Source organism: Nipponia nippon, unplaced genomic scaffold, assembly GCF_047370975.1.
Source record: "Nipponia nippon isolate SJK-2023a ecotype South Korea unplaced genomic scaffold, ASM4737097v1 scaffold_10, whole genome shotgun sequence".
Taxonomy (NCBI): Eukaryota; Metazoa; Chordata; class Aves; order Pelecaniformes; family Threskiornithidae; genus Nipponia; species Nipponia nippon.
Genome location: NW_028262291.1, coordinates 32337697 through 32364505, shown reverse-complemented (window position 1 = coordinate 32364505; position 26809 = coordinate 32337697). Strand labels below are relative to the sequence as shown.

General features: G+C 36.5%; 1 protein-coding gene across 19 annotated transcripts in view; it reads left to right on the top strand.

The window, feature by feature from the left end:
• The window catches only part of PCNX1 (pecanex 1), a 93052-nt gene that overhangs the window by 51951 nt on the left and 14292 nt on the right, over positions 1–26809 (top strand). For all 19 annotated transcript variants that reach the window (XR_015701982.1, XR_015701981.1, XR_015701980.1 and 16 more), the window contains 20 exons: positions 349–502; positions 1256–1288; positions 2376–2547; positions 6215–6325; positions 6812–6903; positions 8186–8295; positions 10005–10110; positions 11840–11932; positions 13517–13667; positions 15187–15328; positions 16761–16938; positions 17349–17457; positions 18065–18194; positions 18825–18883; positions 19617–19832; positions 20256–20509; positions 21548–21778; positions 23200–23300; positions 24577–24727; positions 26526–26756. Coding sequence is in view for 9 of the 19 variants with exons in the window: in XM_087746436.1 (XP_087602562.1) it covers positions 349–502; positions 1256–1288; positions 2376–2547; positions 6215–6325; positions 6812–6903; positions 8186–8295; positions 10005–10110; positions 11840–11932; positions 13517–13667; positions 15187–15328; positions 16761–16938; positions 17349–17457; positions 18065–18194; positions 18825–18883; positions 19617–19832; positions 20256–20509; positions 21548–21778; positions 23200–23300; positions 24577–24727; positions 26526–26756 (2824 nt within the window). In the remaining 10 variants the exon portion in view is untranslated. The remainder of the gene's footprint in view (positions 1–348; positions 503–1255; positions 1289–2375; positions 2548–6214; positions 6326–6811; positions 6904–8185; positions 8296–10004; positions 10111–11839; positions 11933–13516; positions 13668–15186; positions 15329–16760; positions 16939–17348; positions 17458–18064; positions 18195–18824; positions 18884–19616; positions 19833–20255; positions 20510–21547; positions 21779–23199; positions 23301–24576; positions 24728–26525; positions 26757–26809) is intronic.

Sequence of the window (26809 nt, the reverse complement as noted above, 5' to 3'; positions counted from 1 at the left end):
ATCCCATGTGGGCCTTGAATATAGATTTGTGTTACAGACCATGCTTCTGGTTGAGCATTTGAATTATTTCTGAAGTTATCTTCTGAAGTTATCTTCTGCTGTTTAAAGGTCAATTCCATAAGATACTAATTGCTTTCAGCTATCATTGAAACCCTGGTAGCTCCTAGCTTTGCTAAAAGACAGTGTGCTAGTATGTCTATGCAAGTTCAAATCTACTCTTAACTACTTTGCTACCAGCAGCATAACTCTTGTTAACTTCTGACCCTAACTGTTCCCTTGCAGCTTTTTCTAGACATAGTTAGCTTTTAATTATCTCTTCTTTTTTCTTTTTCTCTCCCTCTAATACAGGAATCGTGAGATCCTTGAAAACGTGTTAGCTGTCATCCTAGCTATTCTAGTTGCATTTCTGGGCTCTGTACTTCTTATAGAGGGCTTTTTCAAGGATATTTGGGTCTTCCAGTTCTGCCTGGTAATAGCCAGTTGTCAGTACTCGCTATTGAAGGTATTTTAATTTCTATCTTCACTTTCTATAAACAATAGAAATAACTTCAATTGGGTGTTGCAGGTTAGTTAGAGCTTTAAAGAAAAAACTGCATGTTTATAATTTAAAAAGAAATGAGTAAACTTCAGCTTCATGGAAAGTTTGATAGATGGTCATACAAGGTCACTTCACTAGAATGGTACTGCATGTTTGTTAAACAAACCTTTATTTGTTGTTCTCATGCACTTTTTGTTTTCCCAAAGAGAAGCATATTCTTACTGGTTGAAAACAGCCTACAAACTAAACTTGAAGTGTTATTGTTTCGATTTGGTTTTTGTTATCTTTTTTTTTTTTTTTTTAAAGTGGATGCACCTTAATGCATTCATATTAAGCAATTATATCTAAGCATGTTTTTAATTAGAATCTTAGTTATTAAAGAATGATTATTTATTTCCTTATGATTAGACTATTAGGGTGGAAATTAGATTTAAACTTAAAGTGCATAACATATTTTGTGTTTAAAAAAAGGTAAAAGTTCTAAAAATGAATTGTGGGTTTGTTTTTTTTTTAAACTTTGGCTATAGACATGTACTCTTTGAACAGAGTTTATGGTTTAATACATTGTACTATTTAAAGGGTGTAGAGTAGCTTGACAATTTTAAAATTAATTGTAGATATTATTAAAAGAACTTTAATCAAGAAAGTGTGTGTGAGGGGAGATAAACGCACTTATCTGTAGATCAGGTAACTTTTGTCTTTCCATTTTGGTTTCAGAGCGTTCAGCCAGATTCTTCTTCCCCTCGACATGTAAGTCATGGTCATGTGCCACTGTGCTAACCTTGCAGATTCAGAACTTCCAGAGAATTGATCTTTTTGGTTTGATCTTTTTGGCATTTCTTTAATGTGCCTTCTCATAAGACACAAGAGGCTTATGTTGTCTTAGTGTTTGAGAAGGGAACTGATGCTATTTTTCCGCCCCATACACTTTGTTTGTATTTAGCAAATCATGCCCTCCCTGTTTTAAGCCTAGCTTTTGCTATAGAGCCATATCATGATAGGTTTTTTGATGACTCTTTAGTATTCAAGCAAGTGTACTGAGAAGTATTCTTAATGTTGTAATTTGCTATGCTGGTATGAACTGACGCAGCTTTGATGTTCTATTCTGGTCTTGTAGACCATTCAGTTTGTCCTAGTGTGCACACAGCCTTATTTTTTCACTCTGTTAAGCTGAGTATGTAATGCTCCAGTGAGCATTAACACTTGAGCATGGAAATGCTAATGTGCTAGTGTGGCACAATGTGTTTATGTTCTATTGTGCATCTGCTAGATTGCCAAGACAAAATATTTCTGTTATGTCCTACCTAAGAACTGAAAAAAGTATTGTTTTTCTGCAGCAAGTCATTCATATTATTTTAGGTAATAAGTTGTATATTTTAATGAACACACAAATACAGATGGTTTGTTTGTTTTGTTTTTGGTTTTTTTTTCAGCTGTAGCAGTATCTGAGTAATAAACTTTAATTGCTTTTTCTTCAAAATTAATATATTCCTGCTTGCTTATGAAGCCTAGTCAGAGTTTCTCTGGCATTTAGTATTGCAGGAAACATACTTTAAAACTTAGCAGAGAAGAAGGGTAAACATAGCTTAGTCTAACTTAATCTAACTGTTGTGTCCTCATTATATCAAAGCCACAAAGAAAGACATTACTGCAAGGCAATGCATTAAGGATTTTAGGAACAAAACTTAAGGATGTGTTGAGGTGACAGCACATTAATTGATGAACAGTGATTAATTTCGGTTCTGCAGTTACCTGTAACGGAAGAATAGCAATTACTTTTTCTGCTAATAATGAAACAAATGTTCTTCTTTTTTTTTTTTTTTTTTTTTTAAAACAGGGTCATAATCGTATCATAGCCTATAGTAGGCCTGTATATTTCTGTTTATGTTGTGGTCTTATTTGGCTGTTGGATTATGGCAGCAGAAACATATCTACAACAAGATTCAGGTTGTATGGAATGGCTTTCACCAACCCATTGCTGCTGCTGTCAGCCAGGGACTTAGTTATAGGTGAGTGGCTTTTTCATGGATTTGAATTGTTCGCTTCACCACAGCAGAAATCTCGCCCCCCCCCCCCTCCCCCCCCCGCCCCCTGCATCTTGTTATGGTACTGTTGCATCATCACCTTCTAAATGCAGTTTCCTTTGGAAAGAGTAGTTTTAGCTTTGCTGAAGTTTATGGGAAAATTCCCTCCCCTTCTATAGCTTTGCTGTAACAAACTTGCAGAGATGTCAACTAATATGGTGTCATAGGAAAAAAAAAATTGGTTTTTTAATTATCTAGTACCATAGTCCTCATCTCCAAACCTTCTGTTTTTCTTAACTTGGACCTGGATATGCTAACCTGTGCTTGGACCTAGCTGTTCAGTAGTTAAATAAAAGTTTTGATTTGGACTCTTTTGTACTGTCTAGAGGGGCTTGTGGTAAATGAGTAGGAGATCTCTTAAATCGGGTTGTGTTTAGCAATCAGGTAGAACAGTATGGATGCAATTTTTAAAAACATTATAGACAGATTAAACCTTATTTAATATGTCTCTTCTCAGAAGAGGCCTATCAGCAATACAAAAAATATAATTTTGAGCTGTATGAGGTACTTTCATTGTATTCTGAGCAGCACAGTGCGTTCACAATACTGCTGGCATTTAACATGCACACCCCCCAAAAAAACCTCAACCTGAAAACCAAACAACAACAACAAAAAACCTCCAACAAAACCCAACAAACCTTTCCCCTGTTTACTTACAAAATTTATTGAAAGTAGTAACAGCTACATAATCTTAGGCAGAGCCTGTAGAAAAGAGAGAGACAATATAAGCATTTGAAGACCATCTTATCATGGGAACTTTGTGCATATTTTTTAATGGAGCAGAGTTATTTGGGTGATCCTCTCTGGATCACCTCTTTGGAGGGGAAGTAAAATCTGTAAGAATTCATGTAAATTGAACACACTTGCTCTTCAGTTGTACCAAAATATCTGTGCATGAAAGACTACAGCAGCTAAATGTTAGTACTGCATGCCCTCCAGTTCTTGGACAGTCTTCTGTCCAAGAAAAATTAAAACTTGGTCTTGGCTTTGATTCTTCTTCTTCTTCTCACTCTGTATGTAAAATTTTATTTTTTACTTTTAATTGATGAATAAGAATTACTGACTCGGGCATTTTGGGAATTAGTTTTTATTACTTGATTTTAGGAGCGTCCTGAATTTCATACCTCATACTGTGTCCCCCTTTGACTTTCTGCTAGTTAATCTGTATTTAAATCTAAATGTCCGGACAGAAAAAGTCCAAGACACTTATTTATGGACAGTGTATTGTCCAGGCATTTCCAAAGGTGCTTTTCTACAGATTCTATGGATCTATTAATGCACTGGCATACGTAATTCTGTATCTGTGATAGAAAAAGAAGTTAAGACAGCAGATACTTTTGACTTATTCAAGATATTAAACTAGCTTCATTTCCCCTTGTTTATGCTCTGACAATTACAGAAGTCTTTTCTTCCCTTTTCTATCACCTTGAGTCGTTGCCATTATGTATTCCCTTATGAGGATATGGGTATACATTAATGTATATGTAGGTGGTGTGTTGTATTGTGAAAGTGACCTACTTTTAAAAAGTACTTAAGAGTCTTTTTTCTTTTTAAAATGACGTGCTGGCATCTTCACCAGGCTGTGTCCATTTTGGGATTAGCTTTTAAAACTTCTTAGTTCAAGAGTTCTGAATGCTTTTTGATCTTTGTTTTACTGTTCTTCTCAGGTATCTTGCACCAGCTTACGTGATTTATATTTCTTAGCCGTTCTAACAATAAAAAAATCAGATTTCCAGAACAGCTCTCACTTCTTAAAAAACCAAACCAAAATAAAAACCTATCCCCACATGCACACCTTTGCCTTGGAGCAACTCTTAATGTTGCTGAAGCACTGTTTCAAAAAGCTTTGTGTGTATTGCAAAGCAAGGTGGCTGCTAGCAAACATAATTTGTTAGCACAAAGTAGAAATCTCAGCTGCCTTTTTTCCCATTCCCAGGCATAGCTACTAGAACAACACAGGTGCAGGACAAGGCAAACTTTGTGTTTAGATAACATAATTGCTGTGTCCTTGCCAACAGACAAGTGAGGACTGGTATAAATTTTTTTTATTTAGTTATTTTGTGCCCCACATATTGGGCTTGATCAATTGGTCTAAATCTGCTCCACATTTATAACCATTGTTTTCTGTTTTCACCTAGGTGGTCCCCATTAGGGAGCAATTCTGTTACAGACTTTAAAAGCCATCAGGAATGTTGGCTTTTTGCTGGACTACTCTTTATAAATTGTGTATTCGCAGATCTATTTTGTAATTTTTGTTTTCAGTGGCCCCAAGATAGTTCAATTTACGGGCCTTCACAAAACAACTTTTTAACCTGTCATTGAGAGAACACTTTATTGCTTGCCTCCTATGTAGGCTTCCTTGAGTAATGATTTGAGATAACGGTTTGACTTGAGAATTCTGAAAAATATTTTCTTCAGGTCCTGAGTAGCTGGTCCTTAGTCTTACATTTCCTAATTTGTATCAGTAAAAAGATGCAGAACTCAGTGTTTTTCCCAAGCCCTGAACCTACATGTTTTTAAACAACATTTAGTTATTTAACTTTACCAGGGAGTAGGGGGGGAAAAAACTAAACAACTCAAACAGATTCTCAGTACCTATCTTACTGTAGATGTATCTAATGGGATATCCTTTAGTATCCAACCAGTCTCTGGATATAAAGTTAGAAACTTAAAATTGAGACTTGTGATTCTTTACAGGATACTTTAAAATTGGTTTCTTCTTTTGGTCAATGAACCTACAAGTCAATAAGGTTATAGGAAATCTTCCCTAAACTGTCAGATTGTCTGCTAGGGTTATTTTCATGGTTTGATCCATCTGTTCCTCAGAACTTAGAACTTATGCTATGCTGCTGCTTGTGAATTATACGTGAACTACTTAACAGTCGTGTAAAAGATTATTTCTTCATCTTTTATTCCTGAAGATGGAAAGTAAATTATATATATAGCTTGGGACATACCATTCTCTGTATTAAAATTAAGTGGCATTCGTTTATCTTTGCATTCTTAAGTCCTGTAATTTGCTTCATACAGTTACTCATTTTCAGTAAGTCATTTAGGACTAAAAAGTCATTTAGGATCAGAACTTTTCAGAAGTGGTGTGGGAAAAATGAGTAAAATTGTCAGATGTTATTAGTGGCAGAAAACCCAGAGGTGAAATGCTTGGCCTCTCTTACGTCAGTGTGGCTGGTGTTAGCTTGCTCCTGTAACTCCAGACAGGCAGTTAGGCTCAGATAAGCCTCATTTACAACGAGTGAAACTTACGAATCTTCTAGTCTGTAAACACTCTTGGCTCATCTTTGCTAAATAAAAATGGAAAGCCTGAATTGGCCTGTATCCTTCTCTACAGCGATCAAACGGAAGTACAAGAAATCTTCTGACTTTTGGTCTATATAACCCCTAGGTTTAGTCAGTTCTGAGTCATCGAAGTAGAGATTTACATAATGGATGTTTTCATTAGAAATAATAGGAGAAATACTTCAGTGATGTTGAGTTAAATGGTGTGTGTGATACCCTAGAACTTAAACTGAAGAGTACATTGCCATGCTATGTCTTTCATATTCACCACTTTTTCAACTATTTTTTTTCTCCGTAGTGTTTACACTATGTTTCCCTATAGTATTCTTCATTGGTCTCCTGCCTCAGGTGAATACATTTGTGATGTATCTCTGTGAACAGCTGGATATTCATGTCTTCGGTGGCAATGGTGAGTGGTTTTTTTTATGTTAGTGGCAAAAGCATTACATTAGGAGCAGCCATCAGATTAGTAGGCTAGTTAAAAAATGTAGTGAGTAGACTATTCCTACCTTCTAAACATAGACCACTAATTGTATTTTTAAAAAGGCTGAAGGTCTTCTGGTTGATTATTGAGAAATAGAATTACTGTGCTAGTAAGTCTGTCAAAAAGTATACTTTCTTCCTCAACTGGTTTCTCTTGCCATTGTTAACCATTCCCATGGTAATGCTGTTGAATACATGAGGAGGTGAATAAAGCCACATAAGTTGCACTTTAAAAAAAATCATTTGTAGTGGAAAATCAAGTAGTTCCTGTAGGTTGGATTATTTTTTTTTTCTATCAGAGGGGTGTTGCAACTAGGGGGCTGATATCTTTCTTAAACAATCTGAAGTATTTTGTATTCTAACCTCATTACATAATGCTGTTTAATTTTTCTTTCTTTTCTATGATATTCAGCTACCACAAGCCTGCTTGCAGCACTTTACAGTTTTATCTGTAGTATTGTGGCAGTAGCATTGTTGTATGGACTCTGCTATGGTGCCCTGAAGGTGAGCAAAATTTTAGACACAGCATACATTAATGTTTTGGTTTTGTTCTCTGCTTCCTTGTATCTTAGATACTTAAATATGCAGAAAGTGAATTAGGAATATTAGTCTGATTTGGTAGGGTTTTATACTTGCTCAGCTGTGATGTCAATAAAGGAGATGCAATGCAGGAACAAAGCAGATTTTTTGCTTTTAAAAGGTGTATGATTTGTGCCTGCACTAACAGGCTATTTTTTGTGGCGGAAAACACATGACATTCACCATCAGTTCCATTCTGCATTGGTTCTTGAAAAATATCTGTAGTGGCTTGTTTCTAGTGCAGTCTTCATGTGTTGGTTTGTTAACCTGTCAAAATGGCTCATGTGAGTTATTTTTTCCAGTGCTGCAAACTAGAAATACCCTTTTCAAATTAATCTTGACTTGAAAAGAAACCAAGAAATAGTTTGTAGGGCCAAAGTGAAGATGTGTGCCTATCTAAAAGGTAGAGTTAGCTGGCAAGGGGTGGGAGGAATGGCACACCAAAACCAATAGTTTTTCCTTGCTTGAAATGCCATTCTGTTTGAAAACAGTGTGGTGTTGGTTCTGTCTGTTAGTTTCAGGTGTGTGTCAATAATCAAATGCTCTCAGTTCACAATTAATTGTAGCATGTGTGCCTTCCAACTCAGAGTTGACTGGCTTTTTTCCACTTTGTCACGCAGAGTAAGAAGTTGCTAGAGGAAGTACTCCCATGATGCTATCACCTGCAAAACATCATTAGCTTTCTGTGAATTTGTACGTTTGTCTCATTAGCCTTTTGTAAACACATCTGTTGAAGATAAACAAGCTTTAGCACAGAATCACTGTTCCATCTTTGCCAGTCCAGTACAGATCATGAAAACAAAAATAAAACCACTGGTCTAATCTGAATTCAGCACATTAGAAAAACATAAATCTCGGTAAAAACATACGTAACTTTCAAAATTAAGAAGTGACTAAATGCATCTCTAAGAACCTGTGGTCTCAAGGAATGCAGGAAATTCTTCATAAGGGTTATGAAAACTGATGACTGTTCAATGATTAAGATGGTGTAGGCTTAAGGGATGTACACTGTATTAGAGTTTCTGATCGGTAGTTAGACATACAAAAATATTGTTCAATATTTACCTACTAGAAGTCCTGTTTCATTTTTGTGGAATTGTAGTTAATTTTTCCATTCTATTACTATAATATATACATAATTCTTGTGTGTCAGATAAGTGTTACATACTTTGTCTCCTTTTTATTAACATTTCATTTCTATCTCCAGGATTCTTGGGATGGGCAGCATATTCCAGTTCTCTTCTCCATATTTTGTGGTTTGTTAGTGGCAATATCATATCATCTCAGCAGACAAAGTAGTGACCCTTCTGTACTTTTGTAAGTGACTCAGTTTGTGTCCCTTCCCCAAGGAAGAAGCAAGTAGCAAGGGAACATTATAAATAAATGTTAGATACTAGTACCGTTAGAACTGGTCACCAGCATTATCAAAAATAGTATGATATTGGTTCAGTAGTTAGAGATAAATTCTCAAATTTTGCATTTAGTTCCCCCTCTAACAACCACCTTTCTTTGTGACTTCTGGCAAATCACTTATATGCCAAAATCTAATTTAACTGCCTGCTGATGTTCTCCAAAATGCGAGTCAGGTGCATTTGTTCTGAACAACCTGTACCCTTTCTGTATTTAAAGAGGTGCTCAAAGCACTAGTTTAAGCTGAAGTCCACATGTGGATTTTTTGAACTGTTTCTCTCACTTAATTCATTACTGTGTTCTTATCTTGAATGTATGCTCAAAGCACTTGTTCAAATAGCTTTATCTCAGATGCAAAACAATAAGTATCTGTTTTGGTGATGAGCATTCCCGTCTAGCATGGGGAAACATGTATTCCTGTTGCTATTCTGAGTTGGAGTATTGATCTGATGATGAGCGTATTTCTGATTCAGTTAATAATTACGTGTGTAAAACAAAATAGTTCCAGTAGGAGAAACACCTCCCACTGAATAGCCAATAGAGGCTCAGTCACATACCAGGGTTAGGCAGAGCTTGAACTTGGATTTAAATTTAGCCATAAGGTTGGATGAACTTGTTAAGCAGTAGTCTGGGGTAGACAGTGAGGGGCCTCTTCTGTGGCCAGGGAGATTAATGATTCGTGAGTGTTCACACAGAAGGAAAATTCTTATCTTTGGGTTGACAACTAAACCTTGTCCTGTTACTCTTAGTTCAGGTGACTTTACTCAGTTGATATGAGGTCCTTGTCCCTAGATACCTGTTCTTTTGTTCTTTCCAAGTACTATAGTCTGGATGCTTATGTTTGACTTGCAGGTTCACCTATTTAGCTGGATGTGGCACAGTTAAGCATTGCAATACATTATTGCAATATGTAATTTCCTTTCAAGATCTAGGGCTCATTCTGTCATGAGCTTCCTGTCCATAAAATGAAATAATACATATTTCTGTACCACATAGGGTATTGTAAGAAATATCACACCGAGGGATTGCCAGACACTTGCGTGTATGGCTAGCAGTGCTGCATATGGTCTTCTAAAAGCTTAGGTATAAGGTTTTTTTGGGGCTTCAGTACCAGCAAGGTCTGCTGAGAATTTACTATTTTGGTTAGCATGGCTAATTCATTAATTAATCATTGCTGTTGAAGTTTGAATTAAACCAAGGAATTCTTGGTTTTCTAATTGGTGTTGACAAATAGACCAGTTCGAAACTTTGCACCAAGTTACATTTCTGTTTAGTTATTTATGAACTAAAGTTTTGTTTCATGAGTGCCAAGAACTCCACTTAAAATTCAGTATTTGTTCAGTTACTCCTGTTGGTACTGGAGAAACTGCTGTTTGATCAACATCTGGCTGCTCGTCTTTAATGGTGGCCATTGTGTGCAACCAGAGAACTAATTCTTTTATAAAGTTGAGATCTCATCTTTGTAAATTTGCTCAGCCATGTGATAGCGCTAATTTGCCAGGATTATTTTTTCTTGTAATCAACTTGTGATAAACTTTTGACTTTGTTGTTATTCTTTTAAAACCACATGGAACAATACATGCTTTTCAGTGGGTCCTTCTTTGTCTTTCTTTAAGCTCTTTAGTGCAATCAAAATTTTTTCCTAATTCTGAAGACAAAAACCCTGAGGATCCTCTGTCTGAAGTAAAAGATCCTTTACCTGAAAAGCTTAGAAATTCTGTGGTAAGTAGGCTTTTTTTTTAATTCAATCTAAGCATTTACTTTATGTTGGTTTGTATAGCATCTATCTGGATCTTACCTAGCTCACAACCGTTGTTAATTACTGTGGTGTTGGTTAGAATGGATATCAGAGCATTTCCTCTAAATCTGTGGATGAACCAATGTACTACACTAAGAGTATAATGCAATACAAATTGCAATTTAAGTTATTTAAAAGGAGGCATGTGAGAGAATTGGAATTCTCTAGTGTGAATTCAGTGAAGTATCATTGAGGATTTTCTTCTAGCTCATACTGATAATAATAAATGATACTTGCTTTTGTGTAGAAGTTAGTGGGAAAGAGTTAATGGTAGCAAAACTATATTAACTGAGTATTTCTAGTAATTGTGAGCAAGAGCTTTGTGCATGCTGTTCCAGAAGCAGAAAATAAAAACAATAGAAAGTGTTGTGGGTTTTTTGTGGTGTGCTTTTTTTTTTTATTTTAAAGAGCAGATGTAACCTGTTCCATTTAGTTTAGCACATACTTTGAATTTTTAGTACAAATTCACTGTAAATATTTATGAAGGTGGTAATATTTAAACATTATTCTTTTTTGCACAGTGGAGCAGTAAGTGAAAGACTTAAGAAGCTTAGTATGTTTAACTTGTACAAAGGAAGGTTGAACATTCATTTAACCTTGTGTAGGGCTTGGCTGTAGGGGAATAACAGTATAGATGGGTTTCTCCTAGTACAGCAGGCACCAGCACGACAAGGTGCAGTGTGTGGAAACGGCAAGTAAATATTTAGAGCACTACAATTGTTTTAATGCTTAATAGGTGAGGATGACCATAGGAGCTGCAAAGTCCTCTTTAGCTCTCAAACTGTGGTGTTAGTCACCAAAGTGAGCTGCGGATTATGATATATTCTTCGTTTCAGTGTTTTTTAAATCAAGACTTACTGATTTAAAAAAAAAAAAAAAAGTTGTATTCCTAAGACCTTGCAGCAATAATTGCTGTGTGTAATTATTTGGCCGATTTTGGAGTAGTTAATCCTTTAATGATTTTCTGAGCTGGAAATATTAATAATGCATTTACAGAGTGGGAACAGATCTAAACTCGGAGTTGTAGTGGCCCTAAGTACGTATTGCCCCCTTGTGACTGAGTCTGGCATTACTCGTTTTGTTTCTTTTTTTTGCCCATTATCAACAGCTTGTCTTCATTTTTTAGGGGTAACAGAAAATTCAAACTCATTCCTCAGGGTCGTTCTAAAGCTGTCCTTTACCCTTCTGCAAAGGAGGGGGTAAAAGGGTTAAAGAGCCTAGTTGGCTCTTTACTCTGGTCGTTAGCTCTGTCTAGGCAGCTGTCTTCCAGAGCTCTAAATTGCCTCATAGTCTTAAGCAATTCTTAGATCATAAATGACAAATTTGGTTAGCCCTTCCAGCTCTTTCATCAGTGCTGTAGGGGGGTCCTTATACCCCCTCACCGTCCAGAATGAGAGAGAGAATATATTGGGTATATTAATTTCTCCTGCCCCACCTTGGGTATGCATCTTTCCACTTCACTCGTTTGGACTAATGCTCTTAGCCATAAGATTTATCTTGTGAAATTTCTGATAACCTCAATGGAAGTAATTAACACTGGCATAATTTGAAAATCTTTAATCAGTTTCAGTGTTACTGCTGATAGGCATTAAGAATCTGAAGAGGACAACCAAAGCTGGCATTTTCTAAAATTATTTTGTTTTGACTCCCCAGAGTGAACGATTGCAGTCTGACCTGATTGTGTGTATAGTCATTGGTGTACTCTATTTTGCAATTCATGTCAGTACAGTATTTACAGTTTTACAGGTAAGACATCATGTCTGCTATTTGTATTCTATGTACAAATACTCTAATGTGATAATAATGCTTACTCTGGTAGTGCACTGGTTTCCTCGCTAGTTTCAGATGGTCTTTAAACATATAGTGTGACAAGTACATGACTAAAGATCTTCATGTTCCGGTTTTATGTGCTCAAAAACTCTTCTTCCCCCTATTCTTTCCTAGTTTCTTCTTACGTTCTGAGTTTTTATTTTAGTCTCTGACACAAAATGCCCTCTGTTGCTTCTTCTATCTTAGTTAAACAGTGTCAGGATCATTTTGGAGTAAGGAAAAATGAAACTTTAAAAAAAAAAAAAGTTTAAAAGGTTTGACCCTTAAAGATCGAGTGGCTGAACCTTGACTCAGTAATTGCATGCTAGCGTGGCTGTTTGTAGACTATAGTATAGGAGAGTACACCTTTACTGGAATGGTTATTTACAGGAATTCAAAGAGCCTTTGAGTTTCAAGTTTACTTGTCACTCTAGCTAATATTACTGTTTTGGATACTTTTAATGTGTATATATGACTCCTGCTTGATGATGACGACGTGGGACCAGATCCTGTGCTTGAATTTAAGTAAAGGCATTTGCCTAAAGAGGTGCAGTTACTGCATTTCTTATTCTGGTATTCCTGTAATGGAACCATTGGTTAGCTTATGAACAGCCTTATGTCTGGCAAATTAAAGTTTCCTGCATGTATTTTAGAAGGATTTTTACCTTCCTGCTGCTGCCTACAGTTAAAGTAAGAAACTAATTTTAACAAGCACGTGTGTTTAGGTAGCTTCAGGTTTTCAGATGAAGTGTCCTACTTAAGCAGGTGTACCAGTTTTTTCTAAGAAAAATATCTCTTCTATTGTATGACTGGACTTCAGCACTCCTCCTGAATGTTGCTTTCTCTCCCACGTTTGAGAAACTTGGCTGTATGCTCTTCACTAGTTGTGTAGTTCAATAGGATTAGGCTTCACAGAATTTCTGAATCAAGAGCTTATAACAAGATAATGCAATCCTAATTTTGCTATGACATATCTAGAAATTCAGAGAAAAGTTTAATGTATAGAAAGTGTTACTGCAAAATCCAATCTTCGTACCATGTTAATATAGTAGTATTTTGTGACTTCTGTGGAAGAGTTTGGTCTTGGTGGGAGGCTTTTTATTCACCTTCTTCTCAAGAGAATACAAGATTAATGATTTGTTTTTACTTATGCTTATACCTCCTTTTATCCAGCAGATGAAAATGTAAATTGGGTTCAGCCTTTAGAGGATAATAGCTTATCATTTCTAAAATGAAATGCAGATGGGTCAGAAGTAACGGACTATGAAGGAAGATCGGTGTACTATTTTTACTTTAAAATACTTATCAACTTAGTGAAAATGTGTTAGAAATAAATGGTTTATTCTCTCAGCCATTTCTTGTTTGATCTTAAAGTTGGTAGTACAGCTTCTCATGAAGAAATACGTTCCCAACTTACTATTACAGGAGCACCTGCCTAGATGCTGGAAAAGGTATTACATTATTAGTGTGTGATTTTGTTTATAAAACACAAACATTAATTTCTTCAATTCTTCTTTTTAGCCTATTTTAAGTTATGTTCTCTATGCATTGGTGGGTACGGTAGGCTTTGTGACCCATTATGTTCTGCCTCAACTCCGAAAGCAACTTCCTTGGCATTGCTTTTCTCACCCGCTGCTGAAAACCAAGGAATACTATCAGTTTGAAGTCCGAAGTAAGTATCATTCATGACACTTTTTTGAACTTGCTGTATTTGCTGACCAACTTGTGTTACCTATTGATACCCTTAAATCTCTTTTCTTTACTATTCTCACCACTGGAGTAATGACATCTGATCTAGAAGCATCTTAGTTTCTCAGTTCCTCGTGCTTTGATTCCATGACATTTTATGTATCTCTTAACTGATGATGATAATATATTACATGTGCTAACATTATCTCATAGCAGTTCCATTAAAGCACAGTCTTCAAAATCTTAAGTTGCAAAGTTTGTGCTAATGATTGCCTTAATAATTTTTTAAAAAGGTAGAGTGTGTTTCACTAGGATAGTAAGTTTTCAAATGTTTTAAAGGATTAGGTATGGTTAATGCTGTTGGAGATTTCATCTTGGCATGGATTTGATTCTTAATGGTATTGTTGACATGTTGAACAACACAAGGTAGTGCAAGTGGCCTGCTAATGGAAAAACACACTAAGGGACCAGTCTTGCTAGTTGATCTGCATAGACACACACTTGCACCTTGTGTTAAAGTCTACGTTTCCATGAAATCTTTCCCTGGAGGCTGCAGAAAAGAAGAAGTTAGGTATACTGCTGATCAGTTTTCCAGTATGGGTAAATGTAGTGGTAGATTGTGGGGTCTCCACTGTTGGACCATTTTTATTGTTAACAGCAGACTTAAGAAATTTCTATCAAAAATGGCTTATTTTGTTTTTTCTCTTCAGTTACTTTTCAAGGTAAGACAGTAATGAAAAGAAAGTGAGCATTCTGCTGCTTTCAGGAGGAGAGAATTACCAGAATTGATTCACAGACTTCCTACCTTTGTAGCAGCTATGCAGTGTGGTCTTTTCACTGATGTCTAAATTGTGGGCTCTTTTTCAGTGATTGGGTGTAAAGATGGATAAATATGAATAGTGATTGTAATTTGATGCCAAACTCTATTTGGAGGAAGAAGTGAAAAGTGCAATTGTATGCCTTAGATTTTTAATCTACAAAACTAGAGATGCTACAGTTGGTGCTCTTCTGCTGATACCCGACTTCAGTATTTCCATATGTAGTAGTGTTTTCAGGAAAGATGAAAGTCATATCCAGTAATGTTAAATATAAGTTTGTAGCATCTCCCAGTTTGGTCCCTGTAACTTTAAGAGAATTCATGGCTTCTGTTGTAGCAAAGGAACTTCAGTTTTTGCTGGGGCTCATCTAGGCATGCACAGTCCTTCATAGCAATGAAGAAGGGTGGGCCTTTTTCTAGCCTCTTTCAAGTATACCTTTAACCCTTTATGTATGCAGCAATGTTTAACATAACTTCTGACGTGGGCTCTTCCAGCCTATATTTCTACTGCCTTGTAAAATAAACTTTCTCATTATCTTCATTTGCATAAAACTGTGAAAGTCCAGTATGAGAATACAGTTAGTGTTTGACTCCCTAAATTACTTGGATCAAGAATCTTTATTCTGTTAGCTGAGTTTGATTTGACAGTGCAATCTGATTTCTGCTTTTTAATATATCTTGATAGATGCTGCACATGTTATGTGGTTTGAGAAACTTCACATTTGGCTCCTTTTTGTAGAGAAGAATGTTATCTATCCACTGATAGTCCTCAATGAACTTAGTAGCAGCGCTAAGAATATTGCTAGTCCAAAGAAACTGGATACCGAGTAAGTAGAAAAGGCTTATCAAGTAATCTGAGTATGTCTACTGTGGTGGGAAATTAAATAGTGAGTTCTGGCCTCAATGGAAAGACAGTTAATGCTATTGCCTTAAAACTAAGGCAAGGAATAAATAAAGTTTTTCTTTATTTCAAAGCTCTTATAGAACCAAGGCACCTTGCTGACTTAAACTGAATGGAGTATTAAAGTGTTGAACTAGGAACCCACACAAAGATAAATCATTCAATTCATAGCATATACTATAAAGACTGCAGGTTGCAGAATTATCTAGGAGTGTGATATCAGAATTTCCTTGTTGATCTTCAGAGTCTATAATATGATTATCTGGACTACAAGTTCAAGATAGTGACAATACATTCTGGTATTTTGTCAGGTGTAAACTTTGACTTGTGTAATGTTCCCTGAGTTGGTATGCCAGCTTGCAGCCCCTCTACAGCTTTCTGCTCTCATCAAGGAATTCCCCAGGCCTTCCAGCCCCTAAGTATCCAGATGGAATTGCACACTGCCTCTTAAATTGAGCCTTAGTTATAATCCCTTGAGCAGTGTATCTGACTGTCTCAGCAAATGAGAGTTCAATTAATAGGCCCTGCATTTTTTGCCTCCAAGAACAGTGCCCAGGTGGCTTTTTTGGATTTGAAGTTCTATTAATTTAGAACAGAAGTGTTGTAGATAAAATAAATCTTGAAACAAAATGGGGGGGTGGGGGTGGCAGGTGTGGGATTTTTTGGGTGTGGATTTGATTTTTAAGTTTAATGATCTCTGGATTCTAGTCAGTTCTTGCCTTGGGTTCATTACTCTTGTCCCTACAAGACCTTTGGGAGGGATATTGCCATTACATTACTTGAATGTTATTTTTATAACCCTTTGATCTGTCAGTTACTCTGGAAAAGAATATCACTAAGTTTATCATTAAGTTGCAGTTGCCCCAGTATAAGCTAGAGCAGTATAGTCATACAGGAAATAACGATAATCCAGTGTTCATTAGCATCCTCTTGCTGATTAATCTAGAGCAATTCTAGCATTTTTGCATGTCAATATTCATAACCTAAATTAAAGACCAGGTTTCTGTTCAGAGTACAAGGATATTTCACCTCTGTTGTGTGGGGGGTTGTTTTTGTTTTTTTTTTAGTGAGACTCTTACAAGTAATGCTAATCCTTGAACATTGATTGGCTTGAGAATACAGATAGAAAGACTTGGATAGTAGCCTTTAAAAAAAAAAAAAAAATCTGAAGTTGTCTTTTAAAAAACCAAAAAACCAAACCACAACCACCCTCCCCCAAAACTCCAAAAGCAAACCCAAATGGAAAACTTGAGTTTGAAGAGATTGGCATTGCATGACAGGAATAATTTAGTGGTCTTTAAACCCGTTTCAGACAGCAGATAAGTAAGTAATTGTTTTTGTGTGAATTTCTTATACAGGTTGGGTGCTTTAATGATCACAATAGCTGGCTTGAAGTTACTGCGTTCATCATTCAGTAGCCCAACGTGCCAGTATGTCACTGTTATTTTCACAGTGCTCTTCTTTACTTTTGATTACAAAAGTTTTACTGAGACCATGCTGCTAGATCTCTTCTTCATGTCCATACTGTTCAGCAAGGTAACTTTAACTCTATTTCTAGGTTTTTCAGGTAATCCAAAAGGGAAAACAAGTAGTCCTAACCAATAGGTAATCTTCCAGGTTATCAGTCCTATTGGTACTGTAATCAATATGCTATAAGGTAGCTAAGACTTTTCCTTCCAAAAGCACTTATGTTTGCTTGAGAAGGCATATGTAACTTTCTAAACATGTCATGAGTTTCTGTTAGTAGAACAATGAAGTGCATATTATGTTACTTGCTTTGTTATTATGTCTTTTTTGTAAGTCTCAAGGCTTCTGGTAGATCAGTAAGAACTCTAGGGTGATCAGTAAATTCCTCAGGATATATGTGTACTGCAAAGCATGTTGATTCTTAGCCAAATCACTAAATTTTTCTTCTCTTTTTTTTTTTTCTTTTTTTTTTCCTGTAGCTTTGGGAACTCTTTTATAAATTGAGATTTGTATATACCTACATTGCTCCCTGGCAGATCACATGGGGATCTGCCTTCCATGCTTTTGCCCAGCCCTTTGCTGTGCCACGTATCCTTTGAAAATGCAGACTTTTTCCTGAAGTCGTGTATTTATAACTTCTGAATGTTGTGTTATAATGGATTATGTATTATGGGCTAAATCTACTGAATGAACAGGTTTGTCTAGTGAGTATTTATGAAAAACTGTGCACACTTTCTGCCTTGCTACAATGCTACAAATTACAGTAGCAGATAGAGTAGGAATAGAATTCTGACATAAGAGCAGGAGTTATTTCATTCTGAAAATGACACAGCTTTTCTTCTGACAGTCATTCACTTTCTCAAGAGTCCCCAACTATGGTTTTAGTTCTTGAGTTTAGCATTTTAAGCTTGTGTAGACTGGTTTGAATGGAGTGTAGAGTTAGTATTGTCTGCAGAATTTTGCGAAAGAGAGTGACCATCATGTCTAGTGCCAAATTTTCACCTATTTCTCTGTTTTTAAAAACAAAAATAATCCCCTTATTGCTGGAGGTACTGTAAAGATACTTTGCTGCATAAAAATTCTTAGAGATCTTGTTTTGCTCTTAATTGGTGTTGCTGTTTATTTCAGGTACTATCACAGAAGCTTGAAAAAAAGTAGTTGTTGCTTGGCTTTCCTTAATTCTGTTACCCTACAGATTCTGCAATGTTGTTTGTCCAAGCAGCTGTGTCAGCTTTCTTCTCTACTCCACTGAATCCTTTTCTGGGAAGTGCAATATTCATCACTTCATATGCCAGGCCTGTCAAATTCTGGGAAAGAGACTACAAGTAGGTGAAATAAGACCTTTAAAGTTTGTGTCCTTTTGTTTTTCATAATGTAACTATAGCTAAATGTGTTGGATAAACACCACAGGGTAAAATGAGTGGATAGTTCTGGTATTTATGGAGAATTAATTTTTCATTTCACTGCCCTATTGCTTTTTTCCCTTCTAACACAAGAACAGTTTAAATAAAATGTTCCAAATCTTATGTTAAAGAGTTAAGGTTGTAACTTCAGCCAATGAAACAATACCTTTCTGAAAATTTTCCTTTCAGTAAAGTCTACTGGAATGTTAGCTGTGCTGATTTAATTGTTTTTACGTTTGTCACATCTAAAGTTTTACGATATCTGTCTAAGAAAATAGATACACTTATATCTAAAGCTAAAGAGTATCCTATGGCTACCTACTGTGGACAAACTTTATTAGGTATTGGATCATAATGCTATTGTAAACAGAAAATACTTTTACACATGAGAAGAGCAGCAAATTTGCATGTAAAATTATTTTAAAGTAATTTTTTGAAACTATTTCAGTGGGAATATTTTTAACTATTTTTATTCTGTTAGTAGTTTCTTCCCTTAGATTTTCTTACACTAATAAATTTTGTGTTAAGTATTCTTTGTTTTATTATTTTCAGCACAAAGCGTGTGGATCATTCAAATACAAGACTGGCTTCGCAGCTTGATCGAAATCCAGGTAGCTTTCCTAGTCTGATTTTGGTGGCTTTTTTCTTCTGGTGGCTTTGGGGGGGCGGGGGGGAATAGTGGTGTTTTTTTCAAATGTAAATGACTTTCATAGGACTTTTATAGGATTCATGATCAGTTTGCCCTCTGATCTTCTCCAATCCTGCCCAACCTTTGTGTTGTTCTGTCTACTGTTATCTTCTCCTCCATAATCTTTCTCTTGCTTTACTCTTTAGACTCTCCTGTAAGTTTTTCTTGTTTCCCCCTTACCTTTAGGTGTGTCTGCTTTACTTCTTTATTTATAATTGTAGTATGCAGTAAGCTATTTTGCTTTTTATTCTTCTTAAGTAATTCAAAAAAACCAAACATTATTTGAGGGTGTCTCAATGTCATGGTGATGAGACCAGTACAACAGTCACTACTGAGATACTTCTATGCTCATTTGCTTTTGAACTTTATTATGTGGAATAGATTGATGAGAGATGCATGAGTGGAACTGAAGGAATAATTTCGAAAATGGAGGAGTAACTAAGAAGGGAAAAAATTTGGTGAAAAATACTAAATGTCACTTCTCATTCATTTGGAGTAGTTGTCCCTTAAAAAAAAGGGAGGGTGGGGTGTGGAGAACGACCTTGAAGCAAAGTTGCTGTGAAGAAAAGTGTAGGATTCAATGTGAAGTGATAATTGACATTCAAGCTTGATGTTTTTCTGCAGACTCAGATAACCCAAATCCAATCTTCCTGCAGGTTCAGATGATAACAACCTGAATTCAATCTTCTATGAACATTTAACCCGTTCCCTTCAGCACAGCCTATGTGGAGACTTGTTGTTGGGTCGGTGGGGAAACTATAGTACTGGGGACTGCTTCATCCTAGCCTCTGACTACCTCAATGCACTAGTACACCTTATAGAGATAGGAAATGGCTTGGTCACCTTCCAGCTGAGGGGGCTTGAATTCAGAGGTGAGTGTGTTACACTTCCTTAACTGTCTGTATTAAAAAGTGGACTTCTGCTTTGGAAACTTTTATTTTCAGTTCCATCCTGTGAATTAAATGCTTTGAAAATGGGCTGCAGGACCTCTTCATGCCCTCTTTACTTGTGAGGAAAACTAGCTTGCTCTAGCAGAGTTGATGCTAAGTCTCTTTCAATTTTAGTGCAACATGGCTACCATAATTGATTCTTAGAGACACCTAACTAAAATGTGGTCCTAAAGTGATAAATTAAGCTATGCAAATCTTTTGTGTTCATTGGCAGATAGTTCACTTGGTGTTACAGAAACGTAATTGGAGATTGGTTGGATTCTAAAAACTTTTAAACACAAGTCAAAATTAAAGCAATCATATAAAGTGTTCAACCCTTTCTTCTTTTGTATATTTTCTCCTAAGGAACTTATTGCCAGCAACGAGAAGTAGAGGCCATCACTGAAGGTGTAGAGGAAGATGAAGGTTTTTGTTGCTGTGAACCAGGCCACCTTCCTCACATGCTTTCCTTTAATGCTGCCTTTGGGCAGCGTTGGCTGGCTTGGGAAGTGCTTGTGACGAAGTATGTTCTGGAGGGTTATAGCATCACTGACAACAGTGCAGCTTCCATGCTTCAAGTCTTTGATCTCCGGAAAATTCTCACCACTTACTATGTGAAGGTATGATTCAGATGAGTGCAACCCTTGGGGGGTGGTAGGCTAGATTACATCTGGGAGCTGCTTAATGTCTTGAACGTTTAATAGACGTCTTTCATATGAGGATCATAAAATGTGATACAAATTATAGATGTATGAACACCTCCATCAAAGGAGGACAGAGTTTGCTGTACTGATGATTACTTGATACTCTGGTGCATGAGCAGAACAATGACCCTGTAGTCTGGAACAGAGAGAGGACACTTTTTAGCTGAAGCTGGAGTAGAAACTTGAAAGCTGTTACCCAAATGTAATAGATGTGTTGTAAACAAAAAGTTAAATAAATAGCGTGTCTGTCTTGGAGAAAGCTGAGCTGCTTCAATGTTTAAAAGCTGTCTGTCCAAACCTGGTTTTCTGGCTTGGTTGGGGTTTTTTAGTTTGTTTTTTTTTGTGTGGGTTTTTTTTATTGGGTTTTTTTTTTAAAGGGAAAAAAAAAAAAGGCCCTGCAGTTGTAAGAGGACTCTAAGCCTCAGATGTCTTCGGATAATCAGTTTACTAATTGAGATCTTTCATAAGCAACCCTCTCTCAGAGAGATGAAAAACTTCAGGTTGAAATATTTCCAAGATACTTACGCGCGCACACACACACACACACACACAAGTTGTTGGTTCCCCCCCCGGGTGTTAAACTGTCCTGCCTTTTGTTTAGCGTTTGAATTCTTTAGAAATTCAATATATAAGCCTCCATGTTAACTAGATAAAAAAATCCTATGTATTTGTTTTTCTGCAAAATTACAGTGAGTCTGGTCCCATCCTTCTTTCCTTTCCTTATTCCTTCAGTGCATGCTTCAGAAATCTTGACTGTCTTTGAAAAATACGCCTGTATACAAACCTCTATAGTGTTCTCTTGTGCACAGTTGTTGCACCTGTGAGCTAAATAAATGCTACTGTGTGTCAGTTTTGTTCATTACCAGGAAAATAATGCAAATGAGTTGGAACAATTGAGATTGACTTTTTTTTTATTGCAATACTGACTTGTATTTTTAACTACTACTGTTTCAGGGAATCATCTATTATGTCACAACATCCCCCAAGCTAGAGGAATGGCTAGCTAATGAGACAATGCAGGAAGGACTGCGGTTGTGCACAGACCGCAATTATGTTGATGTAGACCCAACATTTAACCCCAATATTGATGAGGATTATGACCACCGTCTAGCAGGGATCTCGAGAGAGAGTTTCTGTATGATATATTTGAACTGGATAGAATATTGCTGCTCTCGAAGAGAAAAGGTAAGTATGAACATGTGAGGAAACCCATTCGCTATTCTAGGATGGTCTCATTTTTTTCCCTGTTGGTTTGACTTACAGGCTGGTTTAACACTGATTTTTTAAAATAACGATTTAGAATTGAAATATTAATGTATAGTTTACTGGTTTTGATCTTCTGCTCTTGAGATGTGAATTTAAATAAATTCTCTAAGTAGTCTATGATTTAACCTGTTCATTAATGAATTTTCATTTACCATCTCAAATGAATCAGTTGAATCTTAGGCATTTACCTGCATACAAAAGGGTATGTTTATAGAATTGATGTTTTGTGCTTAGATGCCACTGTTTACAAATCAGCCCTAACTTAAGCAAAAAACCCCAAAACAAAACAAAACCACCCCAAAACCAAATAACCGTTGCCAGCTTATAAGACCGACTACTGCTTTCGTAGTGGTCATACTATACCATTCCTTTGGACCAGTGGCGTTATTGGCTTGTGAAAATGATCATCCCATATTCAACCCTTTTCCTCTCTCCAAATCCTTCCACCTTTTAAATAGAAACATTAGTATGTTTGTAGAGGAATGCCTTGACTTCTTACTGTTTGACTAGACCACATACAGTTGTTTGCTTTTTTTTTTTTTTGTAAAGTAGTGTTGCCTTTGAGAATAAGCAGAAATTGATTGAGATTAAAAGGACAGGAATATAATTGGAATTTATGTGTGTAATGAAGGATCTGAGACTTCAGAGTTCAGCTTTGCTTTGGAGGTAAAAGATGAATTAGAAGCCCATTTTAGCAGATGTAAGATTTAGTGTTCTGCAGTCAAATGACAAACAACAGCCAAAGAAAATTGTTTCCCTCCAAGTCACGATCTTGTGAAATATTTTGTGTAGGTACTGAAAATCAGGTTTAATGACTTAAATGAATGATACTATTATCTAGGGCATAATATACCCTATACAGCTACTACTGGTTTTGAGCTGAGGGTGAACTTCCCCTGAATAAAGCTGTAGTCCAGGGAAGTTTTCAGTTAACTCAGAATTATATACTCATAACCAGTAAGTGAGAATCCACTTTATTCAGTGAAAATATTTTTGTCTTAACTCCATAATTTTGCTAATTGACAGTTTGCATACAAGATACACAGTATCCATGAGGAATGTTGCATGCGTCTGTTCAGCTTACAATTTGTCTTATTTCAAATACAGTGTGTGTGTGTCTGCCTTTGCAAGTACTCTACGTACTTGCAAAACTTTTAAAAAAGAATTCCTATTGAAAGTCTGAGCAAGAGTAACTGGTGTGGTAGGTACATATGCACACTTGAATTTGTGTACCTTTGAACGTGTTTGGGTCTTTTTGCTCCTTCTGGCAGAACATTTTTCCATGACAGTTTCTTTACTCCATTCACCTGACTACTCCTTTTTTCTTTTGTTACTACAAGCCACTGGATTCAAGTAAAGACTCACCCCTGGTGACGCTGTGTTATGGACTGTGTGTTCTAGGGCGGAGAGCATTGGGAACAGCTTCACATCATATGTCTAGGTAATAAAATATTGTTGTAAGCTTCCCTTCCTCAAAATCCCCCAGGGTTCCTAGGTTAGGTATTAGTAGCTCTTCATAAAAGGAAAAGATGTTTAATGTCATCTTTCCTTGACTGGACAGATATGCTATGTAACCTGTCTTCGTTATAACAGCCAGTGAAACATAACGAAAGAACAGCAAATGAGGGAGAACTTGAATTTAAGCATTTTGTTTTATTGAACTAATGCAAGCTGAGAATTCTTGTGTGGGTAAGCACCAGTGATAACTGATGAAAAAAAAGAACTGGTTGAGTTCTAAAAGTAAGCTCCGTTTCCTGCTCCAAGTACCAAGTATGTGCCCTGTATGCAAGTAGGGGGAAGAAGAGGACAGCTTCTTAAAATGAAGAACACCCATGTCTCGATGGAAGTTAGATCAGACCGTTGTGATGTTTCACAGTTTAGCTGGCTCTGTGGCAAGCAGTTGTGTGTTGTACAAACCTCCTTCAGCTCAACTCTGTCATCATATGGCAACCTCTTTCTTGCAGACTGACAGCCTCAACTTACTTTAGAAAGCCAATGTAAAATCTAGTTGTATGTTTCAGGAAATCACAAGGTGGTGGTTTCAAAAGAAAATAAAAAGAGGCATAATCAGATGTGGAAGCTGTTGGTCAGCTGGATGCTGACTGCAAAATCTGTTTTACTTCACTTTCATGGAAACTGTTGACTGATTCTTCTAAGTACCAGCCAATTGCCCCCGAAGGTCTTGCAGATATGCGGTTGCAAGAGTGATCAGAGCATATTTGATTTTTCACTCTTAAGTTAGCTTAGTAAAAGGAAATTATGCCTTTAAGCATGAGAAAGTTGTCAAGATTTTTATTCTGTACTAAAGCATGCACAACTGAAACTACATATTCTCCTTAACTGGTCCATTGTGGTGTTATATTCCCTGAAAAGTTTTCTCTTTAAAAATCTTCAGAATAAAGTCAGGCATACCTCACAGTGTTCCTGTTTACTTTAGTCCGTGTAAACAGTCTGTTGCATGTATGGTTTATTCATTACCTGTTCAGTGCACGTAGACATTTGGTGTCCAGGCTTTGCTTACACACACATCCTTACTCATATGTTCTCCTCTCCCTGTCTTATCTTGTAAGTTATCTTTATAGAGAAGAATTGTGTGTCTTTCTGTACGGTTCAATATTTTCTGATCTTGTCAGTGATGATAATTGTGGATATGTTTGTATTTCTGTTAATATTTGGGCTGGTTTCTTCATTTATTTTTTTTTTTTTCCCCTCAACAGTAATCTGGAATCCTTCTTGTATGGCCTGCATGCCCTATTTAAGGGTGACTTCCGTATATCTTCAATTAGAGATGAATGGATCTTTGCTGACATGGAATTGCTGAGGAAAGTAGTGGTTCCTGGAATACGGATGTCCCTTAAGCTACATCAGGTGAGAGATTACACAGGAAGATGTGTCCAGTTCTTTTTATTTCTGTGCATTCGATCTTTTAAAAATAAGCGGCTGGGAGAAAGAAAAAAAAAAAGGAAGCAAATAAAAGGGCATGTGATAGAGATGGACAACTGAAAATGAGGAAGTATAATGTCTTGTCCTGTGTTTTATTATAGCTCATCTGGAAGGTGATTATAGAGGAAAAGGGAATGCAGTTTATGCGCAGAGCTTGAAAATTGCATCAAATGTAGATCAGAGAACATGTCAAGCCCTGTTTTCATATCCATCTAGACATAACTCCCTTATGAACAGCCTCTCTGATATTTTCCCTCCCTCTTCCCCTCCCCACATATGTGTAGTTGGCTTAAAAGTTTATCATGCCATTCGAAGCTGCACAGCCCTCTCCAGCTGACCAATGGGAGTTGTTGTTCTTGTTCTTTTTTTTTTTTTTTTTTTTTTTTTCTCCTTTGAAGTGTTGTAATAACAGACACTTTGGCATTACTCATTGATCCCATCAGTAAGGTTTCAGGTGAGAATGAGAAGGTTGCTTTTCAATAAGCTGAAACTGGGGTCAGTCTTTGTAGTGAAGTGAGGGTGAAGATGAGCAATCTCAACTTCTGTCCAGTGTGTCTATTAACTAAGCTCGGCAAGTATAAGAAAGCATGTACTGAGTGATGAGCACTCTGTGAAGGGCGGAAAAGTTGGTACTGTAGAAGAACAGATTGCTTGAAAATCACAGTAAGTAGGCAAATCTTAGTTGCACTTTTTTAAATAGTAAATAAAGTTACAGTTTTTGCCTTCATTGCAGAGTCTAGAAGTCCCCCAAAGCTCACAGTGATTGAATCAACTTCATGTAACACAGGCTCCCTGAATTTAGCACAGTGCATATAAGTGTTAGGAGTACATGTAGCAAAGTAGAATAATTACAAAATCATTGTTGAAACCAGCAGAAGTACCACTTCAACAGTTCTGAAGTGTTCTCAGTATATTTGGGTTACTGTGCAGAATGGGCTTGAACTAAGTGGATATGAATGAGAACATTCCTCAAGGAAAAGTGAGAAAAATACAAATATCTCTAACAATAGAAGAAGTTTTTTCTGAACGTTATTGTGTTAATCTATAAAGTGTGATTTTATTCACTTGCAGTGCAATAGCATATCGAGGCTTCAGCCAGTGTTGAGAATTTAGCTATTAACCACTATACATTTAACCAGAAAGTAACATGACCTAATACTGAATTGAACTTGCAAATTTTGTGGTTTTATTTGACTGGCAGTAATGTAAGTTGTGTGATAGTATCTGATGCTGAAATAGTCTGTCATCAAGTATTAATGTGAACTTTTTAATAGAAAATATAGATAAACCTCGTTGGTTTTCTTCCTATTGCTATTTTCATATAATACAGTCTCAGTGAATAATCAGTGCTTTACTTAAGTGAGTTTTACGGTTGGAGACTTGTGAATAAGCAAAAAAGCTAAAACGCTTCTGCAGGCACTATAAATAGATATAAATCTAGTGTAAAATTCAACTAGAAATTTACTTGAATCAATAACAGACAGGTCCTTCCAGTCATTTTGTTTCTAAGTTAAAGGGAGCAAACACAAGCAAACGGAACTAATCTGTTGGAAAAGAGGTTATCTTTAATGATGTTCTCTAGTAGGTATCTGATATGTTTGAAGTCTAACTTTGTGCAATGCACTGAGCCTTTCAAGAATGAGGTGTAAAATGTTTGATTTTTATACATAGTTACATCTGAAACATTAATCGTATCTTATTGAACATGTTTTCTTGGAAACAGGATCACTTCACTTCTCCAGATGAGTATGATGATCCTTCTGTCCTTTATGAAGCCATAACAACCCACGAAGAAAATCTGGTTATAGCACATGAAGGGGACCCTGCTTGGCGGAGTGCAGTTCTTTCCAATTCTCCCTCCCTCCTTGCTCTGCGTCACGTGATGGACGATGGCACCAATGAATATAAAATCATTATGCTGAATAAGCGCTATCTCAGTTTCAGGGTCATTAAGGTAAGCTTTGTGCACGTTCTGCAATGTGACAGTATGTTGTGGTGTATTTTAAT